The sequence below is a fragment of the Heloderma suspectum genome, chromosome 1 (assembly GCF_057233095.1).
Source record: "Heloderma suspectum isolate Gila_16-S chromosome 1, 16-S_ref, whole genome shotgun sequence".
Classification (NCBI taxonomy): domain Eukaryota; kingdom Metazoa; phylum Chordata; class Lepidosauria; order Squamata; family Helodermatidae; genus Heloderma; species Heloderma suspectum.
This window is the reverse complement of record NC_139458.1, coordinates 73,402,362-73,429,841: the sequence shown is the minus strand read 5'-3', so window position 1 is coordinate 73,429,841 and position 27,480 is coordinate 73,402,362. Positions and strand designations below refer to the sequence as shown.

Sequence of the window (27,480 nt, the reverse complement as noted above, 5' to 3'; positions counted from 1 at the left end):
GGTCACCCAGCCGCTCTGGGCGACGTACAACATACAATAAAATAATAAAATTTACCATTTACCATCTTTATATAAAAGGCAAAACCTGTGTACTGATATGCTTTTGATAGAGCATGATACACTGTACCCAATACCTCTGGGTCATACATTTTTATATAGATCCAGTGCTGGGATAAAAACAAAGACAGATAGAGAGGCAGATCTCTCTCTCCTTCGAAAATTAGAGCATGATCAAGGGAGAATGGAAGAAAAATTCATCATGGGACCATTGGAAGTGACACGAGAGAAGGGGAAAAAAGACTGCAAAAATCAACTGGCTCATTGTCACCCATTTAAGAGAGGACATAGAGTTTTTGATTACACTGATTAGGCAGAGTGGGGTTGTTACTCTCAGCGTCCTTACTTACTCCAACACTCTCAGTGTCCTTATCTACTCCAGCACTCACTAAGGTAGTGGTCAGCGACTTGCTCAAGCCTCCTCTTGCAGCATTCCATTTGGAGAATTGTTGATCTAACAAACTATTAGTATTTCAGTATGATCTCTTGAATGTATGACAAATACATTCCAGTGCGTCTGATAACTACTTTCTTTTGTTTTCACTCTCAGGAGAAAGATATGTACCAGGAGTCAGTCATGTGACAAAAGATGATGTTATTATACGAGAAATTATCCATCTGCTCTGCATTGAACCAATGGCACACAGTGCTATTGCAAAATCTTTGCCCAAGGATGTGAGTGATTTCTTTCTTTGGTACCTCCTTCTCTTGACGTTTCCTTTTATTATTTTGCATTTCTTTGAACAGAAATTTTAAACATGCTTGCCCTTATCCAAAGGCTCCTGTTAATGGAACATTGAGGGCAGGTCTACATATATATCAGCACTGTGCACATACACCTGTCCTCAGCACTGCCGTGATTGGGGAAACACTGCGGCTTTCATGCACACGTTGGTTTATCCATGTTGTTTTGGATCAAATCTCAAACCATTAGTATCCATCAGCTGTAAAGAAAAGTATGTAATAATCCTTTATTTATAGATGTGTTTTAGGTTTTCTGATGTGGGAGGGTATCCAGAGAGCATATATTCTCCTATTTGCTCAAGAGACAGGGATCATGTTTATACTTCTGTCTCCCAATAAGCCTGTCCCAGTTCCCTTTCCTGCCCAGCTCAGGAGCCAAACACGTTTTTCTCGCTCTAGTGAACAAGCTTCATCTAGGCTTAATATTTTCACATCTCGTTCTGTTCTTACCTCTTGTCATCTTTCCTTTTTTCTGATCCTCTCCATATTTCTATTTACAAACTTCTGCTTGATTTTTCTTGTTTAACTGTTTTTTGTCAGGTAAGGGCAGTATCTGGGACCCTATCTTACCAAAATAACACTATTCGCAGTTTGATTGCATTTATGTATTTATGTATGTATGTATTTCTATACCATCCAATAGCCAAAGTGCTCTGGGTGGTTCACAAAAATTAAAACCACAAAGCACAGCATAAAACAATATAAAATATAAAAGCTTAAAACTACAATATAACGGCACAACCAGAATAAAACCTAGCAGCAATGCAAATTTAAAATACAGATTTAAAACTCCAAAACTAAAAGACTAGGAAGCTAAAATACTAAAATGCTGGGAGAATAAAAAGGTCTTCACCTGGCGCCGGAAGGAGTACAACATAGGTGCCCGCGAACCTCTCTAGGGAGCTCATTCCACAGCCGGGGTGCCACAGCAGAAAAGGCTCTCTTTGTGGTAGCCACCCGCCTCACTTCCTCTGGCAGGGGCTCATGGAAAAGGACTGCTGAGGATGATCTTAGGGTCCAGGCAGGCACATATGGGAGGAGGCGATCTTTCAGATAACCTGGCCCCAAGCTGTTAAGGGCTTTGAATGTTAATCCCAGCACTTTGAATCAGGGCCTGGAAATGGACTGACAGCCATTGCAGCTGGAAAAGTACTGGCGTAATGTGATCTTGTTGGCCAGTCCCTGTTAGCAATCTTGCTGCCCTATTTTGGACTAGCTGAACTTTCTGGACTGTTTTCAAAGGCAGACCCATGTATAATGCATTGCAGTAATTCAGACGAGAGGTTATCAGAGCATGGATAACTGTAGCTAGGCTATCTCTGTTCAGATAAGGGCGTAGTTGGTATACCAGTCTAAGCTGATAAAAAGTGCTTCATGCCACTGAGTTCACCTGTGCCTCAAGTGACAGTTCTGGGTCCAAGAACACCCCCAAACTACGAACCTGATCCTTTAGGAGGAATGCAGCCCCCTCCAGAACAGGTTGAACATCAACTAGCCGGGCAGACGAACTACCCACTTACAGTATATTGATTTATACTCAATGCCTAATTCATTCAGAAAGTCAAAGGTGCCATAATGAGTGATAATACTGAGCAGCTACAAAGAAGCAGGGGAAGAAAATGGACCCTTGAAAGGAGTAGACACTTCAGCATCCCCTTTGCCCTCTGAGTCTCCCTGTCTCAGGGGAAAAAGAATTTAGAATCAGCACCCCAGCATGAACACCCAAGGTACTCCATGTTCCCTCTCACTCGTCAGCTGAGTCCAACAGGAAATCAGCTTAGTCCAACAGGGAATCACCCGATCTCCATGCTTTGTCATATGGTAAAACACCCTATAACAGAACTAAAGAATCCCCTGATAATCAGTTTTCTCTTCCTTGAGACACTTAATCTATTAGAGCTAACATGGTGTCCCACCTCAGTAAAAATAATTTAGAATCCCCCCTTGCCTCAGATAACGAGGAAAAAGAGTGTTCAGATGAGCAATCTGTTACAGAGGAATCTGTCTTCCAGATGCTTCAGTGTTAGTTTTGTAATGAACAACTGTAAGAGTTACCTTCATCCATCTTTGCAGAATAGCACCCGGGGTCTACCAGCAGATAGAGCACCTGGATAAATACAAGTATGAGTCATATTTTTCTGTCCCAGAAAAGGGCCCCCAAATCAGGCCCTTCTTGCTCACAAGAAGGCATACTTAATGACTCTAGCATACACATTAAGCGTCATGATCTCCTGCACAGAAATTGTTCCATGGTTTTGATTCCATTCAAGTTCCATTCAAACTACACTGATTCCTACTTCTGTTCCTGAATGACATCGCCAAAAAGCTCTTCCACAAGCTCCTACTGCCATAAAAAATGAGACAATCACTCAGGTGGTGACTTAATTCCAACAACCTTCCCCTTGAAGAATGCAGTCAAGATCCTCGTAACTTCAGTGCCAGCCTCCAGGGATGGGGAGCACACTGCATGAATCATGTACTTCAGCACACCTGGTCGATTCAGGAGTCCAAATATAGCATACACTGACTGGAGCTCCATGAACTTTGACTAGCCCTGACATCATTCCCACATCTGACTCATCAATCCCACACCCTCATCAGAAGAGGCAATACCATGGCAAAGGCACATATCGACAGATAAGAGGAGACTAGATCCCCCTTCCTGAACCATGATGCAACTGCTCCACTTTCTTGGGCCAAAGTCAGTCTTCTATCCATCACTGTGCACCACATAGGGGGAATATTTGACAAGAAGGCAGGCTGGCTCAACCACCAGGACCTTGATCCATCGACAGAACCTCAACCTGACTACATTCAAAATGATTCAGACACTTTGGCCCCTTCAGTTTCAGCCTCTTTGTCTCCCCCATAAATGACAAAACTGCGTGGTTCTTTTTCAAGTTTCCAAAAGAGTGAGCAAAGCAGCAGATGCACTAATGACAGCATGATCCCTAGGCCTTCTCCCTGACTTCCTTCTGAATCCTCTCCTAATGTGAGGGAGAGAAATCTGAAGGGAACGGGCATTGGTCATACTCATCATTCCACTGTGACCAAGAAGACCCTAGTTCTCAGAGATAATACAGCTAGGGTCAACACAACCATGATTCCTCCCAAACAAAAGGGACTTACTGATGCAAGGACCAGCCTGTCTTCTGGGCCAAACAGCTGTGCTTAGCTGCATAGAAAACTGACAAGAGGACCTTCCTAAAGTGTGGATATTCTACAGAGGTGGCAGGCAAATTCTTCTCTTTCAGAACACAATCCATCATACATATCTATGTAGCCACGTGGAAAGGCGTCATTAGGTGGTGTATAAGGAAAACAATGAGCCATGGAAAGGCAGGGCTCAAGGAACTATTAGCATTCCTATAGTCTACAAATGGGGTTCAAGCCTAACACCCTAAGGAGATGAGCCTTGGCCATCTCATCAGTTCTCTCCAAACTAGGACCCAGACCACTTGGCATACATCCATACATTTGAAGATTCACCTCTGGAGCATCAACCCTCCAGAGGTCCTGAAAGCTTTTCCTAAGCCCCCATTTCAGCCACTAAAATTGGTGGCACTAAGGCTACTTTCCTTCAAGGTGGCCTTCCTGGCTGCACTAACATCCATTCATAGGAGATCAGCGCTTTCTCCTTCAAGGACTGGCGTAAGGACAGAGTTGTCGTTAGACCAGACCTCTTCTTCATTCCAAAGGTTAACACCTTATTCCACAGTTCTCGGGAACAAATTCTACCTTCCTTCTCTCCCAAATCCTCCACCATACTGAACACCTCTGGAGTAAGTTGGATGTCTGTAGAGCTCTAAAAATATACACCCAGTGCACTTTCACCTTCAGGCAATCTGACAGCGTATTTGTCATCTTTTCATCATACCCCATTGGAAAAAGGTATTCACTTCCACCATAGCTTGGTAGATTAAGGCCTGCATCTCTCTAGTGCAAGGCTGAACAACTTGTGGCCCTCCCAATCTTTTCCCCTACAACTCCCATCAGCCCTAGCCAACATAGCCAATTGTGAGGCATGATGTGAGTCGTAGGCCAAAACATGTGGAGGACCACAAGTTGCCCACCCCTTCTCTAGAGTATGACGTACAGTACATCCCGTGTCCACAGTATACAACTGGAAGGGGCTTACTCCAGGAAGACAGAAGTATCAAAAAACTTAGTCACATGAGCAAATAAGAGAGTATAAGCCTGCACTTGATACCCTTCACATGCCAGCAGCAAGAAACCTTCATAGTAAGAACCAGTATTCCTCTTTGATACGTACGGAACTTGATTTGCTTTAATTTACTTTATTTCATCAGACATATTTTGTCAGCATCGTAACACATCAAATCTCTTTTACAGGAAAACAATGAGACTGGTTTGGAGAAGGTCATCCAGAAAGTGGCAATATTCAAGTAAGCTCTTGTTCATTTTAAATCAGTAGTTGAATGATGACCTATGTTTGTCACTCTGCAACAAACATGGCACTTGAAGTGGATTTGCTTTCAAAGTTTCATAGAAAGCAGGACTTCAAATTTGTGCTCAAGCCAATGGTGGTTATCCATTTACTTGGACATCAAAGTCTACAAGCTGCGTTTTTTTCATTTTTTTTTTAATCTTGAGGGGGATTATTTTCCTAACCAACTTGTCTGATGAGTAGTCTTGTGTTCTGTTGCATATTCTAAGACAAGTTAATCTGGTTGGACTTCACTGTACTGTTCTGTGTGAACTGAGTATGTATTCTTCAACATTCCTAACATGTTGTGAGTTGCAAGGAAATGTAAATAATGGTGAGCACAATTCATCTTCACGTCGGAGAACCCCTGATAAGATTGTGAAGAATCCCTGAGTTTCCCTGGAACACAGTTTAAAAACACTGATATATAGCATTTCTTTCAAAAGAGTTGACTGCTGCTAGCTCTAATAACATTTGTATCACAAATATCATAGCTTGTGATATTTTAGTTCAAATTCATCATTCTTGGATTTTGAGAATTTTTTTCTTGCTCCAAGATTATTAGTGTGTGGGTAAAAATATGATTGTATAGAACTCTGTAGGTCAGGGATGGGCAACTTGTGGCCCTCCAGATGTTTGGCCTACAACTCCCATGACCCCTCACTGTTGGCTGTGCTGGCTAAGGCTGATGGGAGTTGTAGGCCAAAACATCTGGAGGGCCACAATGTACATTAAAAAAACAGCACTTTGCATTAGGATCAGAAGCCAGTGCAGAAAAACCAGGGTGGAAGTAATATGTTGACTGACTTACCTATGTATTAGAAACAGTGCTTCTGTCCTTCTGTAGTAACACTCTGTTAATTATAAACTAGCAATTGAAATCTTTATGCACCTGATAAGGGTGTGACACTTCCTTCCCTGTTTCCTTTTTATATTTATTCATTCATTCATTCATTCATTCATTCTTTATAAATGAAATATACAATACCAAACATACCAACAACCTGATCAGTACTATTCCCAACAATACAATATTCTGATGGGGACACCATAATAACAAAAGAAGGAAAAAGAAAGGGGAAAAAAGGGGGAAAAGGCAAAGGGAGGAGGGAAGGAGGTGAATAAAAAGGAAGAAGATTCTTTCCCCTTCCCCCTCCCTCTCCCTCCCCCTTAAACAATTAAATTTAATCTTCAATACCCCCAGCTCCGATGCCATTCTATTTTACAAACTATATCTATAACCTTAACGATCTTACAGTTTAATAAACAACCTTACATTTCTATATCATACCATCAGTCTTATATCCAAGAAACAGGTCTACTGTTCATTCCCAGTAGCCTAGGTTATTACTAATAATAATTATAATAATTTTTTAAAAAGGAATATAGTGTTATATAATAATAAAACTTAAAATAAACCTTCAACAGTAATATATTTTATATTTTATACCAGATATACAAGTACACATTGTACCCTCAAACAATTAATTTAAATACAGCATACCATATCTATTTTGAAATAAAAAATATAAAGAAAAGCAAGAAAAAACAAAAGATGAAAGAGAATAAACGAATATATATATATATATATATATATATATATACATACATATATATATATACACATACACATATAATCATTTATCTTCTGACCTAGCCTGGATCATGTAGACTAAACACAAACAGTTAACAAAGCTTGTTTAAAGATTCCAATTCATGGGGCTGTAACAGGAATCTTACACATTTTCCATTTCATGATTTATAAACTTCTTCATCTGACCTTCAGACACGATACAAAGTGTAGCAGGATATTTTAAGTAATATTGTAAGTTCATTTGTTTTGCCATATTTTTTGCTTTGATAAATTGCCTCCATTTATTTGCCACCTCTTTGATGTAGTCTGGAAATAACATAACTTTATCTTGTTTCCAGGACAGGCGTCCACCCTCTCTTGCCAAACGCAGGATATAATTCTTTGTGGAGACCTTTGCAAATTGGACTATGATGGTATAGTCAGTCCCTTTCGCATTTGGCACACAAAATGCCTGCTCAATATCAAGTAAATAATCAAATGGGATAGGGAGTATCTCATGTAAAAGTTTATCCACAAAAATAGGCAATTTTACATCATTAGACAGATTTTTAGTCCCAATAATACGTACATTGGATCTTCTCGTGAAGGCCTCCAGTTGAGAAATTCTGTCAGATATTTTTAAAACAAATTTGTGTCGAAGTTTCATTCCCTGCTACTCGGTCTTCTAGCTCGTTAATTCTTGCCTCTGTTTTTTGCCATGACGCATTAATTAAATCGACAGCTCCTTGCAAGGTGGTGATGGAATTTTGAATTATATCCAACTTTCCTTCCCTATTTCCAAACTGCTAATACCGTAATGCCTTTTATAGAAATCTATGGTGTGACCACACTTGGAATGCTGTGTATGGTTATGGTTCCCCCATCTTGAAAAGAATATTGTAGAGCTGGAAAAGGTGCAGGAGAGGTAAACCAAAATCATCAGGGAGATAGAGCAACTCCCCTATGAGGAAAGGTAACAATATTTGGAGCTCTTTAGCTTAGGAAAAGGGCGAGTAAGAACGCAGTAGTGGGAGACATGATTGTGCTTTATAAAATTATGCCTTGTGTAAAATGGGTGGGCAACCTTTTTGCCCTGAAGGCTGCAATGGGCAGTGGATTATGGGCCATAGGCCAGCAGTGGGTGTGGTCAAAGACAGTGGTGGGCATGACCAGGACTGGTGTCCCCTTTGCCCCTCCAATCAATCTCAATCTCTCTCTCTCTCTCTCTCTCTCTCTCTCTCTCTCACACACACACACACACACACACACACACACACCCTACTCTCTCTTTCTCACGCACATAGCTGCTAGCTTCCAATGCAGCTGTTCCTGACGCACTGTTCCCACGGTGCTATTAGAAATCTTTTCCCCATCGATCCCCTGGGAGTGGGGAAAACTGAACAGGGCTCCGTAAGACTCAGTGGTCAAACATGGGCATTGGGTTGCTCATGTGTGATGTAGAGAAAGTAGACAGACATCTCCCCCCCGCAATAATGCTAGAGTCCAAGGCTATCAGATGAAGCTGAGTGATGGGAGAATCAGCACAGACAAAAGGAAGTACTCCTTCACAGCGCGTAGTTAAACTGTAAAATTCACTACCACAAGATGTGCTGATGGCCGCCAAGTTAGATGGCTCTAAAAAGGGATTAAACCAATTCATGGAGGATAAGGCTGTCAGTGGCTATTTGACACGATGGCTGTATTTTACCTCCAGGATCAAAGGCACCTTGCCTCTGAATACTGGTTACTGGGTATATGGGGCATACAAGCAGGAGGATGCTATTACACTCATGTCCTGCTTCTGGGCTTCCCGTAGGCGACTGGCTGGCCAGTGTGGGAAACAGGATGTTCAGCTAGACAGCCATGGTCTGGTCCAGCAGAGCTCTTAAATCCTTACGTGTTCCCAAAATATCATTTTGTTCCCTTTAATGCTTTTAATGAAAATAATTGCATCATTGGTTTGCTTCAACATAAGTAATCAGCCAATAGTCTGATTTGATTATAACCTTTTTTGTTGTTGTTTAAATAAAGAAAACCAGGCATATCAGGCCATGGAGTTTATGAACTGAAGGAAGAGTGCCTCAAGGAGTACAACCTATTCTTTTACCATTATAGCAAGCCTCAACACAGCAAGGTAAGGAACTATAAAATTGACAGTGAAAGACAGAGCTAGGACATGGGCATGCATCTCTCGTACAGACTAACTAACGTTGTTAGACATGAGGAAGAGAAGCAATAATGGTAATTAAAATGAATGCGAAATAAATATATATATTTTACCTCTCAGGCTACATATATGGTGAAATTAACTTCATTGGCTTTTCAGAGAGATATTTCCTTGGTGATAATAACTGGCCTAATTGGATTGCAAGAGCCACTTATTACCTGTTTGGACACAATTTTAATTTGCAAGCTCCTTTTATCTGGTCACCTTTAATCTAGACCTTTTCTTTTTATAGACAATCTTTATGGCCTCTCGTGTTTAACAACCGATATTTATCATGATTGCTCTATGGTTTAGCCAACTTAACACGGCTAACTGCCATTTAAAAGGGCAAACCTTTATTTTGGTAGCCTACACAGCTAGTCATTAGTCTCTCTCTGTCACTTAGATAAAAACTGGAGAGAACTGGTTAATATTTGGGCAGGTATTATGTGGAAATTTTATTCCCCCTCAAATTCTCAATTAAAATGCTAATACATTTGTTATCAAGCAGAAAGGTGGTGATTCTGCTCAGGTGCAAGATACCAGGCATTCATGGCTCTACTGTTTAACTGGTTTTCTCAAGCCCTGCCTCTTGCAGCCTCAGAGAGACTACGTGGAATCTTGATCAGTCCATGTCACAGGGGACAGGTTTAATGACAGGTGGCCCAAATCCTGCCTGTTAATTAGACCAAGGACTTCAAGGCTGAGCCAGCACATTTCATTTGGAATCCACAAGGCAAGGCTTGGATGCTATAAACAACTGTCTAGTACAACAGCTGGGAAATAGCTTCACTTCTCACCTCTTCCCCAATCTAGGCAAAACAAGAATTGCCCCAAACATCTATCTCTGAAAGTTCTCCTGCATACATGACTTTTGTCATGCTGGCCAGGCACCTTTCCATTAGGCTGTCTTGAGCTGTCAGTCATCCACCCTCCTATCCCCCAAGATAAAGGCAGAATGATCCCCAATAGGTTTTGTCTTCATCCGATGCATCTCTGAATGTTTTCCTGAATACATGACTTCCCTCATGCTGTATGGCCACCTTCCCATTGGAAGCAGTATGTAACTAGTTGTTGGCTCAAATTAAGCCTAGCCTGATACTAACTTTGTGTTTCATTTTACTCTGTACTCTGCTTACCTCTCTCACACACGCTTTTATGTTACCTTTTTAAACCTTTCGATTTCAAAATGCTGGAGGTTGGCGGGTTCCTTTAGACTACCCCATGATTTTATCTCTCATGAGCCAGGCTGCTCCAGCAACACACTCCAAGGTTTTGGCAGACAGGGAACTGGGAGCGGATGAGCTGACTTCCTTGCAACTAGAAATTGCAAGTGGACAGGGGAGAAATGACGAGACGACACCAATCAATTTGGGATAAACAGGGCCACATTTATTGATAGATTACAATCTGCGAAGAAAGCACCGGCGGGCACACCACAACAAGACCAACATGACAGGTGTAGAGTGAGGCATTTGTTGTCTGTGGCGAGGCGTCTGCCCTCGCCCACCAATCGGACATACCCAGTTCTGGGCTGGGAGACCTTCCCCTGTCACCCCCCCTCAAGCCACAAAACCCGAGTGGGTGAGGAGGGTTGGCCTCAAAGGTAAGCTGTATCTCCCAACTGGGGCCACAAAACCCTGAGCCGGAAGCCTCAGGCCTTACCAGTCACCTGAAACGGTGCCTACGAATGCTCACCTGGCCACTCCCCCAGTGGAGAGCCCGCCCGGAGCCGCCGGTGCAGCTATGTGACCAGAAGTTCATATCGTTGAGTGCTAGCTTAACGTATTCAGCTCAGTGTCGGAACTGCAGTGCGAAGTAGGCAAAAAACCCAAAGCCTGACCAATGCAACTAGGAGCCAAAATTCCTACTCGGCCCCCAAAATAGGACAACCAGTAGACAACCCGCACTGCATTAAGGGCGGGAGGGAGGGAGCTGGAATAGCCGGAATGAGGAGGCTGCGGGGCAGCGCGGCCTAAATAGTGGCTGGCTAGACCCGCCCCTTGGAGACCCCAGGGGCGAAGGCCAATGGCCTTCGCCCTTGTCCCGTCCTCCACCCGCAACAGCCCCCCTCCGCGGCCAGGCAAGCCGGGCACGGGGTGAGGGCACGAACTGGCATTTTCCCAGTTCCCAGAGTAAGACTCTGAGGGCTGTGGGTGTTGCTGCAATACACTAGCCAAGTGGCTTGTGTGTAGGGTGTTGGCTGAACTACCTAAGGATTGGGCTGTGTGAAAAAGGACTCTTAAGGCACCTCTACATTAAGGAAAAAACACGCACCCTTACCAGGCTTTCTTCTTCTGGAGTCTTTCCGCGTTCGCTATTGGCTCCTTTAGACTCCAACCATGTTATTTGTTATTGAAAACCTCCCCTCTCTGCAGTGCTCCATAAGGTTCAATGAAATAGTGCTGTGTAGCAGCTGTATTATAGCGCAACACCAACTTTACACACTGGGCATATTTCATAATATCCCACGATAATTTTAAATAGTGCATTATGAGTGAGATTATAGTGAGATTATCGGGGGAAGGCATGGGAGACGTCCTGGAGGTTGATGACGTTATGTAAAGGACCCGCTAACTTCCATGAGTGGCCAGTCACGAGTGTGCAATAAATCGCTCGTGTGGAGAAGCCCTTAGAAATAAGAGTTGCATGTTCCTTGTCTCTTTGACCATCAGAGAAAAAGTTGGCTTTTTTAGCCAGATTTAGAACTACATGGCTTCTTTTAAAGTTTTGGATTCTGAGCTAAATGATTTTATTTTTTTAAAAGTATCTATTTTTATTGCACCAGTTTAACTCTTGAGTTTAAAGCCTGGTTTTAAAGCATCTTTGCCTACTAATATTTAAATATTCCATACTATATGTTACATACAGTTTTATATGACCAAATGAGACAGCCATGCCTAAAAATGATGGGGTAGTGGCAACCATTTATTAGCATGTTTGTGATTTAAAAAAAAAAAAAAACATTTTAATTTGGGAACCAGCTGAGACTCCAAGTCATGAAGCTTTTACAGGAGGGGTAGCGGGTGGGAGCCCATGGGTCTCCTTATATTCCCTTGTTGGTCTGAATGTGTGAGTGAATATCTGCTTGACTCTGCTCAAAGGAAAATATTTATGTTATGCTCATGGGTGTATACACAAAGGATAGGGAAGCAATTTGTTTCACTCTTTGAAGTTTAACAAATGGATATTTTACTTGTGCTACAGGTTCTTCTTCCTGCCCTCTTCCTCCCGCCCTTTCTCCAGCACAGTCTTCCCCAGCCTAGTGCTTCCCCAGATGTTTTGAACTTCAGCTCCCATCAGCCCCAGCCAGCATGGCTAATGGTCAGGAATTCTGGGAGTTGTCTAGAGCAGTGGTTCTCAACCTTCCTAATGCCGTGACCCTTTAATACAGTTCCTCATGTTGTGGTGACCCCCAACCATAAAATTATTTTCGTTGCTACTTCATAACTGTAATTTTGCTACTGTTATGAATCGTAATGTAAATATCTGATATGCAGGATGTATTTTCATTGTTACAAAACCATACTGTAAAAAATCCTCACTATATTTTCTTTTCTTAACGTTCTTCTCTACACGATCCATTGTCATGGGATGGTTTGCTAATGAAAATAATATATAACAATAGCTTTAATAATACAAAAGATGATACATGGCATAGTTCAGTCAATACAGTTCATTAAAGTTTCCTATGATTTACCATTCTCTGTGTTGTTGTTTTTACATACCTGTTACTATCACAAGGGGGCAGTATTCACATCAACCACAGCTGAATATAAAAAGACCGATCAGCATCCAGATTAAGTTCCCATGGTACAGATATTTTTTTTTTGCAGTAGTTAATGATTTTACAGTACATGATTTTACATTTACCCAGTAATTATAATTCATGAAGTGTCGTTTTACCTCCAATACTGCTGCTTTCAACACAGTAGCTGCTTTTAACACAGTAGCTGCTCTCTACACATGTGTGACTGGTCCGCATAAGTACATTATGGCGCCAACTCTGTCGCATACACCTGTATTTTTACGGGGTGTATGTGATGGGGTTGGCGCGATGATGTCATCACGCCGGGTACTCGTATGTGGGCGTATCTGCATGTGGGCGGACCCGCCTGGAGACGGATAGAGGAGCAGTGTCTCGGTTCCTAAGACCATCGGAAATATGTGTTTTCCGATGGTCTTAGGCGACACCGGTGAAAGGGTCATTCGACCCCCAAAGGGGTTGCGACCCACAGGTTGAGAACCGCTGGTCTAGAGGACACCAGGTTGGGGAAGGCTGTTATAACATTATTGTAGAATCGTAGAATAGTAGGTTGGAAGGGGCCTATGAGACCATCAAGTCCAACCCCCTGCTCAATGCAAGAATCTAAGTCAAAGCATCCCTGACAGATGGCTGTCCAGCCTCGTCTTGAATGCCTCCAGTGTGGGAGAGCCCACCACCTCACTAGGTAATCGGTTCCATTGTCATATTGCTCTGACAGTTGGGACTTTTTTCCTGATGTTCAGCCGGAATCTGGCTTCCTGTCACTTGAGTCCATTATTCTGTGTTCTGCACTCTGGGATGATCGAGAAGAGATCCTAGCCTTCCTCTGCGACAACCTCTGTGACAGCTGTTTATCAAGGGAAAGATTCTTGGTGACTTTCCTGGAGGTTTCCCTCTCCACTCCTTAACCAAAGAAGACAAAAACACTGTTTTGTGCCTGGCTCCAGCTGGTGGATGTCAGGATTCTAGTTGAAAGAAAGTAGATTATGCAGAAGTTAACTCAACATTAGGCGAGCTAGGAGCTCCACTTTGAAAACCAATACAGTGACAAGTTGGTTTCCTTTTGTTATCTTATATTGCCACTTCCCACTGACCCCAACAAGCATGCCGTTCCTAAACACAATTGTGTAGATCAGCCTTCCCCAACTTGGTGCCCTCCAGATGTGCTGGACCACAACTCCCAGCATCCCCCAGCCAGTATGACTGGATGGGGGATTCTGGGAGCCACAGTCCAACACTTGAGAGAGTTCCTGTTACTTGATTCTTAAGCAATTTAGCTTGATTCTCATCTTGTATGAATCTTGTTGATATTCTGAGGTAAATTAGTTGATGTTTCTTACAGGCTGAACACATGGAGAAAAAAAGAAGAGTGCAAGAAAACAGAGATGAAGGTAAAAAGTTGGCATGGGTGAGATAAGTGCAGAGGGAGTTGATGATGTATCTGCAGTGCAGTAAAATAAAAATTAAGATCCAGAGGTAGTTATCATTATCCCTGAAGATGATCACAGATTGGTTATGTCAACTCATTGCTGAGTCACTTATTGTCATATGAACAAGAAACTAGTTGAGAACTCTGATGGCTCCGTGTGCCAATTATGTGTGCTGTTTTGTTGATGCACAGACCAGTTAGGCCCAGTGTAGAGGTTGTGATCATTTCTCCATTTGTTCCACAGTAAGGACAGATCTTAGCATTGTCTTCATTACTTTCATAGGTGCTGCTGTATTGGCATTGTTCTGTAAGACTCTGAGATTGGCACTGACGGAAAACATCTATACAATCTGCCACCCTAGCAGGGAAGGGGTGGGGACTCCTCCAACACCCTTGTCCAGTATCCTGTAGGAGTTGTGGAGATGTGGATTAGAGCCATTGACCCAGTTTGCATGTCACAATAACCTAGAATGTTTTCCAAATCTGGGTTATTGTGGATGAGCACACATGCTAGTGCATGCTATGCCATTGCCCCTGTTGCAAGCAGGAGCGGCTAGACAACTGAAGGACACTCCGCCCCTGGGTTGTTTGCTGTGATGTTAAACCCACTTAACTGGTGAAACCTCTGGGTTCCAATTCTGGCTTGTCAGGGGAGAGACAAGCCAGAGGTTCTGGTTCATGAATCATGGCAAGCAATACAGGGACAGAGTGTTCCTGGGTTGTTTAGCTGCTCCTGCTTACAATGTGAAGTAGCATGCTCACTTGTTCATGACTACCCAGGGTTTGGTTTTTTTTTTAAGAACTCTGGATTGTCATTATGTGCAAAGTGAGCCATTTAGTTACATCTTGCTTCACTAGTTTAGGATGGTGCTTCAGCTTCAAGTCTTTTCTTGGCTCCTATAGTTTTGCTTTGCAAGGATTGCATTTTGCATAAAAATTATTTGAGCATACCGGTTAATATCTTGCTGGAGGAGCTAATGGGTAGTGCTAAGTAAAATGATAGCCTACTAGTTTCCAGGAAGGCCAATCAGTTACTTTATGCCAAAGTTTATTAGGCAGACACTCTGATTATTAGAGCAGGGAATGAAGTCTGCCTGAGACCTTGCAGATGTACTGCCAGTAAGAATAGGCAACACTGAGCTAGTTGAACCAGTGGTCTGACTCAATATAAGGCAGTTTCATATCTTCATTTATTTGCTTCGGTTAGTTCAGAGTTTTACCAGAACACTTCACAAGAGGAAGTATATCCAGTTGAACTTGACCATATAAGTATGATGCACCAAAATAGTATCCACCTCACACCTGCCTATATATCACTTGATGGCTCACAGCTGAATGCGAATGTTTGTACTTCTTTCTTCGTCTCATAACACAATTGGTAAGTTAGTAATGCATCAGTATCAATTCACCTTTTTTTTAGCACTGCCACCTCCTCCACCTCCAGAATTCAGTGCTGCTTTCAGAAATGTGGTGAAAGTTCTGAACTCTGATATCATGATGCACATTCTTAGAACTGTCTTGCAAAGAGCACTAGAGCTGGAAAACCACTTGTGGACAGAACTTATGATCCAGATGGTATGTTTGACAACCGTCTCTTCTTCTAGGATTGGGGTGTGTGGGGGATGACACTTTTGCAATGCAATCTTCAGTTTCTTTAGGATTTCCCCATTATATGTTATTATAGGTGTGTATATTCTCCCTTAAAAATAAATCCCATATAATAATTCTCAGCATGGTAAAACATTGAATAAGCAGACCTTATGTGCCATGAACAGCTAGAAATGCTATCCTAGCATTTACTTTTCCCATGTGTGTCAGAGTAGTACATTTGGGTTATTGCTCAATCCAAATGCGAATGCTTGTACTTCATAGTGAGTATGTGTCAAAACTGCAATATAGTTTTTAATAATACCTGCTTTATTGTCATCTAAACAATAGCACGTTCACATGTGCTAAACTACTATTAGGGCCAAACTACACGTATAAAGTAGGAGATGCATGATCGATTGCCTCTCCCAATGGCTATTTTATGCAAAAGCAGCTGCGGAAGGCTAGCCAGTTCGCCTGCGCAATAGCAGCAGAGGACATGTTTAACCCTTTCCCTCCTACACTGTATTATAATTTAAATCATCCCCCCTTCTTTCCCTCCCCACCCCAAGCTGCTGTTAGCCACTAAGCAAAAACACACATTCGGAACTTTCTAGAGGTAGGCTTTTTGGTGGGCCGCCCACTGTCAATGTGCTCACTCAGGGGGGGCATAACCCCCACCTTCCCACTCCATTCCTTTCAACAGCCACAGCAGCAACATTATCAAGGAGTTTTCTCGATGCTCTTGTTCTTCAGAGCTTGAGCTAGGCAAAAATTCCTCATATTTTTTTCTTTTACATGTTTCCTTCTGTCTCACTTTTGCATTTACACCTCTGGGAGCTCCAGTAGCTGTTCCCAGGGCTTATGGCTATGAAGGTGACTGCCTTTGACAAGTGCTCCGCATGTAGGAGTAAATCACTATTTACCGCCGGAAATAGATTGAGCCTGCTTTGTCTGAGTCACATTGTTGATTCCTATGCCCATTGCCAATGACTTAGCAAGCAAGCAATCATCATGGCTTTGGGCTTTTCTCTGGAAACAGGCCCTGCTTGCCACTGACATTGAGGCTAAGTCCACCAAGGCCAACAGCTTTCACAACTCTGCTCCACATTTAGGAGCGTAACCCTAAACCTGGTATTTGCATCCTGCTAGTTTAAATGTTTGAGGCTTAAACTCTTTCCCCCCCTGTTTGCCTAATTTGGGGCCAAGAGAGCTCAAAATGATGAAGAGGTCCATAATTTAATGAAATAATCAGTGGGGAAATCATGCACAAAATGCAAATTAGATGTTGCATAACATCTGTAATGCTACCTGGGCAGTTCCCATTCCCCATTTCTGAGGTCTTGGGGATTTTCCTTCAGGCTTAGCTGGCAGTCGTCCTGGTCATCACTTGGAATGAGGAGATGACCCAGGCTATCGATATGATAGCTCCCAAACATCCTTAACCAAACAGTGGTTCCAGTCCTTCCTGGAGGAACAGTCTCAGAAGGTGGTGCTGGGGGAATTTTGTTCCACCCCATGGCCTTTTGACATGTGGGGTGCTCAAAGTTCTATCCTGTCCCCATGCTTTTTAACATCTTGCTGCCTGAGGTGAAGAACAAGATGGTACCCCCTCCCATTCCATGTACAAAAGCCTTTCTTCAAGACTGAACATCTTTCTTCAACATTGACAATGGGATACCAACCTGAAGGCAGCAGACTAGCTTAGGGGTGTAGGGAGACACGTGGTACACACTTCTCTCCTCCAACACCTTGCTGCCACTCTCAGTGTTTACCACCTGAGGCAACCACCTCACTTTGACGAATGGTAGGGCCAGCTCTGCATGCACTAGTGACAGCCAGGCTGGACTACTGTAATGCTCTGTATGTGAGGCTGCTTTTGCAGCCAATTCAGGAACTTCAGCTGGTGCAGAATGCAGCTACCCAAATGTTGGTGGGGACAAGGTGATTTGACTATATAACACCTATACTGCGCCGGCTGCACTGGTTACCAGTATGTTTCCAAGCCCAATTTAAAGTGCTGGTTTTGACCTTTAAAGCCATAACAGTTTGAGGCTAAATTACTGTAAGGACCGCCTTCACCCATATTAGCCTGCCCAGACTTTATGATCAGGAAGAGAGACCATTCTCATTTGCCAACCTGTAAGCATAGTTAGGCAGGTGACCACCTAGAGAGGGCCTTTTCCACAGTGGCCCCACACCTCTGGAATAAGTTACCATCTGGGTTACCCATCATTGCAAGCTTTTAAGAAAGCCCTGAAAACATACTACTTTACTCTGGCCTTTCCCTGATTATGTTTTATTGGACTAGGTTGTGGCTGCGGTTGTCTGTTCTAAGTTTTATGCTGGTGGTCACTGTTCTTTAGAAGGTTTGCTGGTGTTGCTGTTTTTATTGTGTTTTTACTATAAATAAATAAATGAACTGTGGTAATTGTAGTCCAAAACTTGGAGGCCTACACCTCCTCTAACATTAGGCACTACAAGACTGCTCATTTGGCCCAGGAAGACAAATTTAAAGTGTGACCATCATACTCAAAGCCAGTATCAACAGACATGTCTCATTCTGAATTATGGGTTTAGCTTCTTTTTTGTCAGCATTCTTACTCTTCTTATATTTACATGAGTCTATGCAGGACAGTTCAACAGCAGTATAGGAACACCACAATGTTCAAAAGCTCATTAATGCACTATCTTCAGGCTAATATCTAAGTATCCAGATCATGGCTAGTATTCCCCCCCCCCCCCCTAAATGCCAGCCATAACCATCTGGGGAAAGGGCACAGTCAGAGAGTGCTTCACCGTAACAGCCTAAGTGATAAGCATGCATGTGTGAGGCAATATTTGATACATGTTTCTTTGTCTGTAGGTTCTTCACCTTCTTGCTTTGGGTTTACTGGAAGAGAAACAGCAGCTGGAGAAGGCTCCAGAGGAAGAAGTGACCTTTGACTTTTATCACAAAGCATCCAGTAAGTGCGCCTTCTGATCTTCATGCTGAACCTCTTTCTGAAGTAAATAGTTAACTCGCTGATCCAGGAATAGAATTCAGCACTGCAGCAACAGAGAAGTAGTTTCTAAACAGAAAGCAGACACGCACAAGCGGAACCCCACAACAAAATGTTACTCATTTTTTCTTTAATTTAATTTTTCAACATTTAAAACTGCAGCCAGTCTGCATGCAAGGGTACTTCCAAATGAGTTTTTTTATCACACCGACTGGGTTTGCACAACACACTAACCCACACTCAGTGGTTTAGTACGGGTTGTTGTTGAACTGTGGGTTGTTTGTTGAACTGTGGGTTAGCATGTTGTCTGAACTCAGAACGTTTTCCAGAGGGTGGCTTGTTAACCATGCAGTGTGGCTTATTTTACTCGAACAAGCCACCTTGAGAACCCATGGTTTGCTCTTGGGTGGTTAACAAGCCACACTGCATGGTTAACAAGCCACTCTGTGGAAAATGTCCTAGGTTCAGACAACACGCTAACCCATGGTTCAACAACAACCCACACTCAACCACTGAGTGTGGGTTAGCATGTTGTGTGAACAGCCCCACCATCATCTTGCCTCATTCAAGATGTTTTATGGCGTGGTCCAGATCAGTGCTTCCAGACGGAGGGCTCCTAGCACTCCCAATCAAAAAGCATTGTGCAGGAAAAAGATGGAAGAAGCCGTGGTAAATATGGGAGGATCACAAGTGGAAGACCACTTCATCTAGAATGCATCCCCCACCCCCATAAAATTATGTGACTGGGGCAGATAAAAGCTATAAAAGTGCTATAAAAGCCTTATCTGGAAGAATCCAATGTAGTCTTCTACTCATACCCCTCCCGTGTTCATAGAATCATAGAATAGTAGGGTTGGAAGGGGCCTACAAGGCCATCGAGTCCAACCCCCTGCTCAATGCAGGAATCCAAGTCAGAGCATCCCTGACAAATGGCTGTCCAGCCTCGTCTTAAAGGCCTCCAGTGTGGGAGAGCCCACCACCTCCCCAGGTAATTGGTTCCATTGCCGTATTGCTCTGACACTCAGGAAGTTTTTCCTGATGTTCAGCCGGAATCTGGCTTCCTGTAACTTGAGCCCATTATTCCGTGTCCTGCACTCTGGGATGATCAAGAAGAGATCCTGGCCTTCTTCTCTGTGACAACCTTTCAAGTACTTGAAGAGTGCTATCATATCTCCCCTCAGTCTTCTCTTCTCAAGGCTAAACATGCCCAGTTCTTTCAGTCTCTCTTCATAGGGCTTTGTTTCCAGTCCCCTGATCATCTTTGTTGCCCTCCTTTGAACCCTCTCCAGCTTGTCTGCATCCTTCTTAAAGTGTGGTGCCCAGAACTGGACACAGTACTCCAGATGAGGCCTAACCAGTGCTGAGTAGAGGGGAACTAGTACTTCCCGGGATTTGGAAGCGATGCTTCTATTAATGCAGCCCAAAATAGCATTTGCCTTTTTTGCAGCCACATCACATTGTTGGCTCATATTCAGCTTGTGATCGACGACAATTCCAAGATCCTTCTCGCTCGTAGTGTGGTTGAGCCACGTATCCCCCATCTTGTAACTGTGCATTTGGTTTCTTTTTCCTAGGTGCAGAACTTGGCATTTGTCCCTATTAAATGCCATTCTGTTGTTTTCTGCCCAGCACTCCAGTCTATCCAGATCACTTTGAATTTTGTTTCTGTCTTCCAAAGTATTAGCTATCCCTCCCAATTTTGTGTCATCTGCAAATTTGATCAGCATTCCCTGCACCTCCTCCTCCAAGTCATTAATAAAAATGTTGAAGAGCACTGGGCCCAGGACTGAGCCCTGCGGTACCCCGCTCGTTACCTCTCCCCAGCTTGAGAAGGTCCCATTGATAAGCACTCTTTGAGTCCGATTCTGTAGCCAACTGTGGATCCACATGATCGTTGTTTCATCTAGCCCACTTCGAGCAAGTTTGCTCATCAGGATATCATGGGGCACTTTGTCGAAAGCTTTGCTGAAGTCGAGGTATATGATGTCTACAGCATTCCCACGGTCTACAAGGGAGGTGACTTGATCAAAAAATGAGATCAGATTTGTCTGGCAGGACTTGTTTTTGACAAATCCATGTTGGCTTCGAGTAATCACGGCATTGTTGTTAAGGTGCTTCCAGATGGATTGCTTTATGATCTGCTCCAGAATTTTCCCAGGGATTGATGTCAGACTGACTGGTCTGTAGTTCCCAGGTTCCTCCTTTTTACCCTTTTTGAAGATAGGGACAACGTTAGCCCTCCTCCAGTCATCTGGCACTTCCCCGGTCCTCCATGATTTCTCAAAGAGAATAGACAGCGGTTCTGAGAGTTCTTCTGCCAGTTCCTTTATTACTCTAGGATGCAGTTCATCTGGCCCTGGAGATTTGAACTCATTCAAAGTAATGAGGTGTTCCTTGACCATATGCCTGTCGATCTCAAGCTGCAATCCTGCCCCTTCAGCCTGTACTTCGCCTTTGCCAGGGGGGTCATAGACCCTCTTTTGGGAGAAGACTGAGCCAAAGTAGGAATTGAGCACCTCTGCCTTTTCTTTGTCATCTGTTATCATTTTGCCATCCTTATTTAATAGCTGAACAACCATTTCTTTCCTCTGCCTTTTACTATGCACGTAGCTGAAGAAAGCCTTTTTGTTGTTTTTAGCATCCCTCGCTAACCTCACCTCGTTCTCCGCTTTAGCCTTCCTGACGCCATCCCTGCAATTCTGTGCTACCTGCCTGTACTCTTCCTTTGTTACTTGGCCTTCTTTCCACTTCTTATATGTGTCCTTTTTTGTTTTCAGGTCATCCCTAAGCTTTTTGTGAAGCCACATTGGCTTCTTCTGTTGTCTTCCACCTTTTCTTCTTGTTGGAATTGTTTGTGATTGTGCCTTGAGAATTTCCTTTTTTAAAAGTTCCCACCCATCTTGGACTCCTTTTCTCGCTAGCATTGTTTGCCATGGAACCTTACTGATCATTGTTCTGAGTTTATTAAAATCAGCTTTCCTAAAATCCAGGGTACGCGTTTGAGTACACTCGGCTTTTGCTTCCCTTAGAACCAAGAACTCAAGTACAACATGGTCGCTTTCCCCCAGAGTTCCTGTAACTGCTACTTTATCCACTAAGTCATCTCTGTTGGTTAGGATCAAGTCAAGGATAGCCGATCCTCTAGTTCCTTCCTCTACTTTCTGTAGGAGGAAGTTATCCACCACACAAGTCAGGAATTTCCTGGAGGGGCCATGTTTTGCAGAATTTGTCTCCCAACAAATATCGGGGAAATTGAAGTCCCCCATTACTACTACATCATGCTTCCTTAAAACATTGGCTATTTGCTTTTCAAAAGTTTCATCCTTGGCTTCTCCTTGATTGGGTGGCCGGTAGTAGACTCCGACCACCAGGTGGTCGGAGTGTTTTGCCACTACTTCTTCCATCTTTGTTTCTTACTACAGAAAATCCATTAAGGAAGAAAAGACAGAATAGCTGCAAAATGGTAGTGCTAGGAACTCTCTGTATGGAAGCACCCGCTGTCAATGGAGCATTAGGCTTCTGAATTTAACTGAGTGATTGATTCGGTCTGGGAGTTGATCTCAGGAGGCAATTTAAATAGATAGACTTTTGTTGCATCCTGAGAAGTATGGGGGATTTTTGAGTGGGCCAAAAAGCCCTCCAACCTGCAATAAGGATATAATAGTGAACTACCCTGCAGCGTTATTGTATACGGCTATCTTCGCCCAACCTGCAATGTGGGAATAAAAGCAATGGATAACATGGCAGGATTGTTGTACTTCAGTTGAACCTTCAACCTGCAATAGGTGTCTAATACCACCGGACAATACTGCAGGACTGCTGTGAAGCACTCAGAGCTTGACCTGCAGTATTTAGTGTAAGATACACTGCAGGATGTTATAAGCTCTCCCAACCCCTTCCAATCTGCAATTTGGAAGTTGTGTTCGCCACTTTTTTTAAAAAAGCATGTTTCACAATAACTAAGAACAGAGCTAGAAAGGAAAAAAGGAACTCTTTGCTGCTACCTTTGCAGGGGGTGTGGGGGAGGGCACACTAATGATCAATCCCAGCTACATTAAAATCTTAGATTTTTCCATTGTTTTCTATGGGAATATCTCACTTCCATTGCTAGGGACATTTAAAAATAGCTTCTCAGTGTGAATCAGGAAATGACCTATCCAGACAATGAGATGGTTCTCTTTACCCTTTTCATCTCCGTGTCTCTTCCTCCCTCATCCGTTTCCAACCACTCCATTTTATTCCTTCTCTACCCAGTTGTCATTTTTTATTCCTCTCAGATCTCCAGCATTCTGTGCCATTGAGTTATGGGCTGTTTTGGGGGTTCCCCCACAAGTTTTTCCCCCCCTTGTAGATTTTTTGTACTCAACAATACTGCAAGATTATACCACCACCTCCCTGAGTCTGCCACTACTGCCCTTTTGTCCATGTGTGCTATGTTTTGTGCTATATAAGTACTATATACTATATATTTCATATAGCTATATTTCATTCTGTATTTTAAGGAATGTTAGAAGGAATGATGATTTGAACTAAGGGTCCTACACGTGGAGCATAGCTGTAAAAGCCAGGAAAAGTTATTTCCAAAAAAAAAATGCTTACTAGGGAAATGTTTTGAAGTATGCATCGTTTTAAAATAAGGAAGGAGAAAAGCATTCAGGCTGGTCAGATCTTAATTTGTCTGCAGATATGCTTTCCCTGCATTAAGACAGTGTCAACCTTAATCTGTAGGCTGCTTCCACTTGAGATCCCTGCTTGTGCTGCAGTCCATTCGATGGGGACCGGAATACTTTTTCAAAAGAACTGAAGTGTAAGCGAATTGCTTGCAGTTATAACTGCATGCTATAATGGAAATGGGTTCATAGACATTTCGATTATGTTACATCTGGTGAGAAATAATGAGGCATAGAACCAAAACCAGCTCAGTGCAGCCTTCTGTTTGTGGCAATCATCATTTCGTAAAGAAGTGAAATGTATCATTAACATAGCAGTGATGGGTCAGCTGTGACAGAAGGCAGGTTTGTAATTATAAGCCATGCTCATATCTAATACTAGTCATAGTAATAATTAGTAAAAGGGGGAAATGGTGGTCTCTGATAAGCATGTGTATGTGGCTGTTTTTTCATTCTTGTGTCTGTCTGTAAAGGAATGGGAAGCTCTGCTTTGAATGCAATGAACATACTAATGATCTTGGAAAAACTTAAAGGAATTCAGCAGCTGGAATCACAAAAAGATATGATCAATTGGGTACTACAGGTAAGCAAGGCAAAAATATTTAAATAACCTGCTGATGTAATTCCACAGGATACTGATTATGCATAGAGTAATCTCTTCATGGGATAACCTGTGCAGATATATTTTGTTACTATCTTTGAGAAGGAAATCATTCATTTTAAATGCATACTCTTTTTATAAACTGAAGCTATGTAGAACCTACTTCTACTCACTGGGTGACTTTGGGCCAGTCACTGAGTCTCACCCTATCCTGCTTCATCATGTATGCTGCTTTGGGCTCCTTGGTCACTAAAAACATTGACTCATTGTACAATTGTGGTTAAAAAAGGGTAAATTCCATGCTAATGATCATTAGGCAAGGGATTAAACATAAAATGGCCAGTGTCATAATGCCTTTTTGTTGCAACTGCATTTGATCACCTCATCTGAAGAAAGGATATTGTACAACTGAAAAAGATACAGAGGAACGTAACAGAAATTATCAAGGCTCAAGGCATTGGAACACCATAAGGAAAGGCTAAAGTGAATGGGCTTTTAGAATAGAAACAAGATGACAAAGTACAGGAGGAGGGTGTATGTGGTTCATAAGATTTACATGGTGGGGAGAAAGTGAACTAGTAACTTTTTCTCTTTCCCATAATACTAGAATTTGGGCTCATCCAGTGAAATTGGCAGCACATTCAAATAAAATTATAACAAAAGTGTTTCTTCAATAATACAAAATTAACCTATGGATTTCACTGCCCCAAGACATGGGGTTGACCATAGGCTTAGATGGCTTTAAAAGAGGATTAGACAAATTAATGGAGAATAGATTTATCTGTGGCTATTAGGCATGAAAGCTAAATGGAGACTAGGGATGTACAAGAATTCCGTTCCTGTTCACAAATCATATGAACATTCCCAGTTTGTGAACAGAAGCAGGAATGCAGTACTTGGGAAGTTTTCGTAATTTCCCAAACTTGTGTTAGTGATTGTGCAACCTCCCCCCTCCACATTTTTACATTTTGCCTATGGGGAAAATGCTTATTTTTAAAAATGCATATTTTTCCTGATTTTCTGAGTGCAAACGAGGCAAATCATGCATTAAGGAAGAATTTGGAGAACCTCAGTGAACTCAAACATTGCATGTTTGCTCAACCCTAGTGGAGAGATGTTGCTGGATTAGATGGACCCTTTGTATGGTCCAGCAGGACTCTTCTTAATAATTAATCTTGGACTAAAATCCTGTTAAGGACTAATCATACTTTCTTTGCTAATCTTCCTACTACTCTGTTGAATACATGGGTTTAGATTAGTGATTCTCAAATGATGGTTCAAGACCTATCAATGGATTATGACAGCTTTGTGTGTTGATTCTTGAATTGCTTGTTGATGGAGTTAAGGGATGCTATAAAAACACATGACTGGAGAATGTATGACTTTCAGGTCATATATGGAACTGACTGGTAAGGGATCCTAAAGTTTTGAGAACCATGGTTTAAGGGATCAAGATATTGTCTCACTTCTATTTAAATAACATGTGCAACAGTGCTTACTGTAACTGTACAATTCAGGTTTTTTGATAGACTGTATGAAACAAGCTGGCACTACCTGCTGTAAAGGATTCTTTGTGACAAAACATTATTCCCCGTAAATACAGAAGAACATTTAAGAGGTCTGAATTCATGCTTTGGCTCAACCATGGACTACTGTAGGAAGCCATTTTTCCAATAGTTTATCCATAGAAAGGATGTAATTGTCATTGTCATCTTATGTGAACAGCACAATATGCTTTTTGTACACTGAATGGCTCCATAGGTATGCACCATTATTGTTAATAGTTTCCACAGAAACTGACTGAGTAGAGAAAAGTGATTAAAGGTATTCCATTCCAAATACAGAGTAATGGTAGTGAAAGAAAGAGGTGTCAGCATTGAACACTAGTGCTGCAGTATGTCTTGGGCCCACATACATTTTTCACAAAGCAAACCATCATACAATGTGAGTCAGAAATACTAATGTACAATATGCACAGTCCATTAGTGTTTTAACCATTAAATCTGTGTTCCCAGATGTTTGAAACAATAAAACGTCTCAGGGAGAAGTCTTGTTTTACCACAGTAGCAGCTGCATCTGGATCAGAATCTACAAAAGCCAATGAGGTAACCATAAAATAGGACAGATATAATATATACACAGGAAGATTTGATGGTTCTACCTTCAGAATTCAAAGCCCTGGACTCATAGCTAAGCATTTAATGCAGTGTTAAATATCCTTATATGATTAAAAAGATGACATACTTTACAAGTGGGAACCCAAATTGGCAAGAAGCTTCTTCAGCCATTCATTTGTTCTGCCCATGTGCCTTGCTGGTAGAGCCTTCTGCAACCAGTCTATGTGGAAGCAAATAACAGCTGGTCCTACTGGTTATGGCCATCTCTCTGTAGCACATGAGAACTACTTGTGCTTTATGCCAGTTGCTGGGGAACATGAGCAGGATGGTGCTATTGTACTCCTGTCCGAGTTGTGGGTTTCCCAGAGACAGCTGGTTGGCCACTGAATGAACAGAATACCAGCATGGCTCTTCTTATGTTCCCTTCCAAGGAAGGCTAGGCGCATGGACATTCACTTCAGGCTCAAGGGGCAGCACGTTGGAGTCTACACTTTAACAGCCTAAAATGTATTATCAGCATTCTACAGGCATTACACTGATGCAGCATTTTCAGGATGCTGATTATCTGTTGGGGCAGGGTGGTTCTAGTCTACTTCACTCCACCAAACAGATTTGGGAGCTTTGTTTAGAGCAGGGGTAAACAGAAGTTAGATCTCCAGATGTTTTGGACTTTTGGAACTCCTGCTAGCATGGCCAATGGTCAGCAGTGCTAGGAGTTGAAGTCCAAAACATCTGGAGATCTACCTTCTGCCCACTCCTGGAGACCTTCCTTCTTCAGCTAGGCCTGTGACTACAACATCTATGCTTGAAAACGTGCCAGCAGGTGAGCATAGCGTTCATGAGTTAGCTGTGCTAGGCTTTGGGATTTGGAGATGGAGTAATGCCCACCAACGTTATTTTGGCAAGCTTACAGGGGCTCCACGAGTGTTAATGCAATCCTTCTCCATTATTTTTGAAAGGAGATAATTCTTCATTTATTTCGATTGTCTTTTTTGTTAATAGGCTACTTGTTCTTTTCTGCTGCTAAATAAGATGCAAAGAATTCAGGACAAGGAGAAGGCTGAGAGGAAGAGGAAGGCAGAAGCAGCCAGGCTACATCGCCAGAAGATCATGGCGCAAATGTCTGCTTTGCAGAAGAATTTCATTGAAACTCACAAGCTCTTATATGAAAATACACAAGAAACACAAGGAAGAGATGTTATGGAAGAGGAGAGGTAGGAAGAGAGAATAATCAGTACTAAACTTTTGGCTAGCTTTTGGCAATATAAAATAGTACAGAAC

At 42.4% G+C, this 27,480-nt stretch overlaps 1 protein-coding gene across 8 annotated transcripts in view; it reads left to right on the top strand.

Annotated features, from left to right (window-relative positions):
- The window catches only part of UBR1 (ubiquitin protein ligase E3 component n-recognin 1), a 112,894-nt gene that overhangs the window by 52,091 nt on the left and 33,323 nt on the right, over window positions 1-27,480 (top strand). For 6 of the 8 annotated variants that reach the window (XR_014789637.1, XM_084847611.1, XM_084847621.1 and 3 more), the window contains 9 exons: window positions 608-732; window positions 5,155-5,207; window positions 8,853-8,955; window positions 14,136-14,184; window positions 15,643-15,797; window positions 18,676-18,775; window positions 23,955-24,064; window positions 26,098-26,187; window positions 27,202-27,413. Coding sequence is in view for 7 of the 8 variants with exons in the window: in XM_084847611.1 (XP_084703737.1) it covers window positions 608-732; window positions 5,155-5,207; window positions 8,853-8,955; window positions 14,136-14,184; window positions 15,643-15,797; window positions 18,676-18,775; window positions 23,955-24,064; window positions 26,098-26,187; window positions 27,202-27,413 (997 nt within the window). In the remaining variant the exon portion in view is untranslated. The remainder of the gene's footprint in view (window positions 1-607; window positions 733-5,154; window positions 5,208-8,852; window positions 8,956-14,135; window positions 14,185-15,642; window positions 15,798-18,675; window positions 18,776-23,954; window positions 24,065-26,097; window positions 26,188-27,201; window positions 27,414-27,480) is intronic. The other 2 variants (XM_084847638.1, XM_084847648.1) reach the window with 1 other exon arrangement.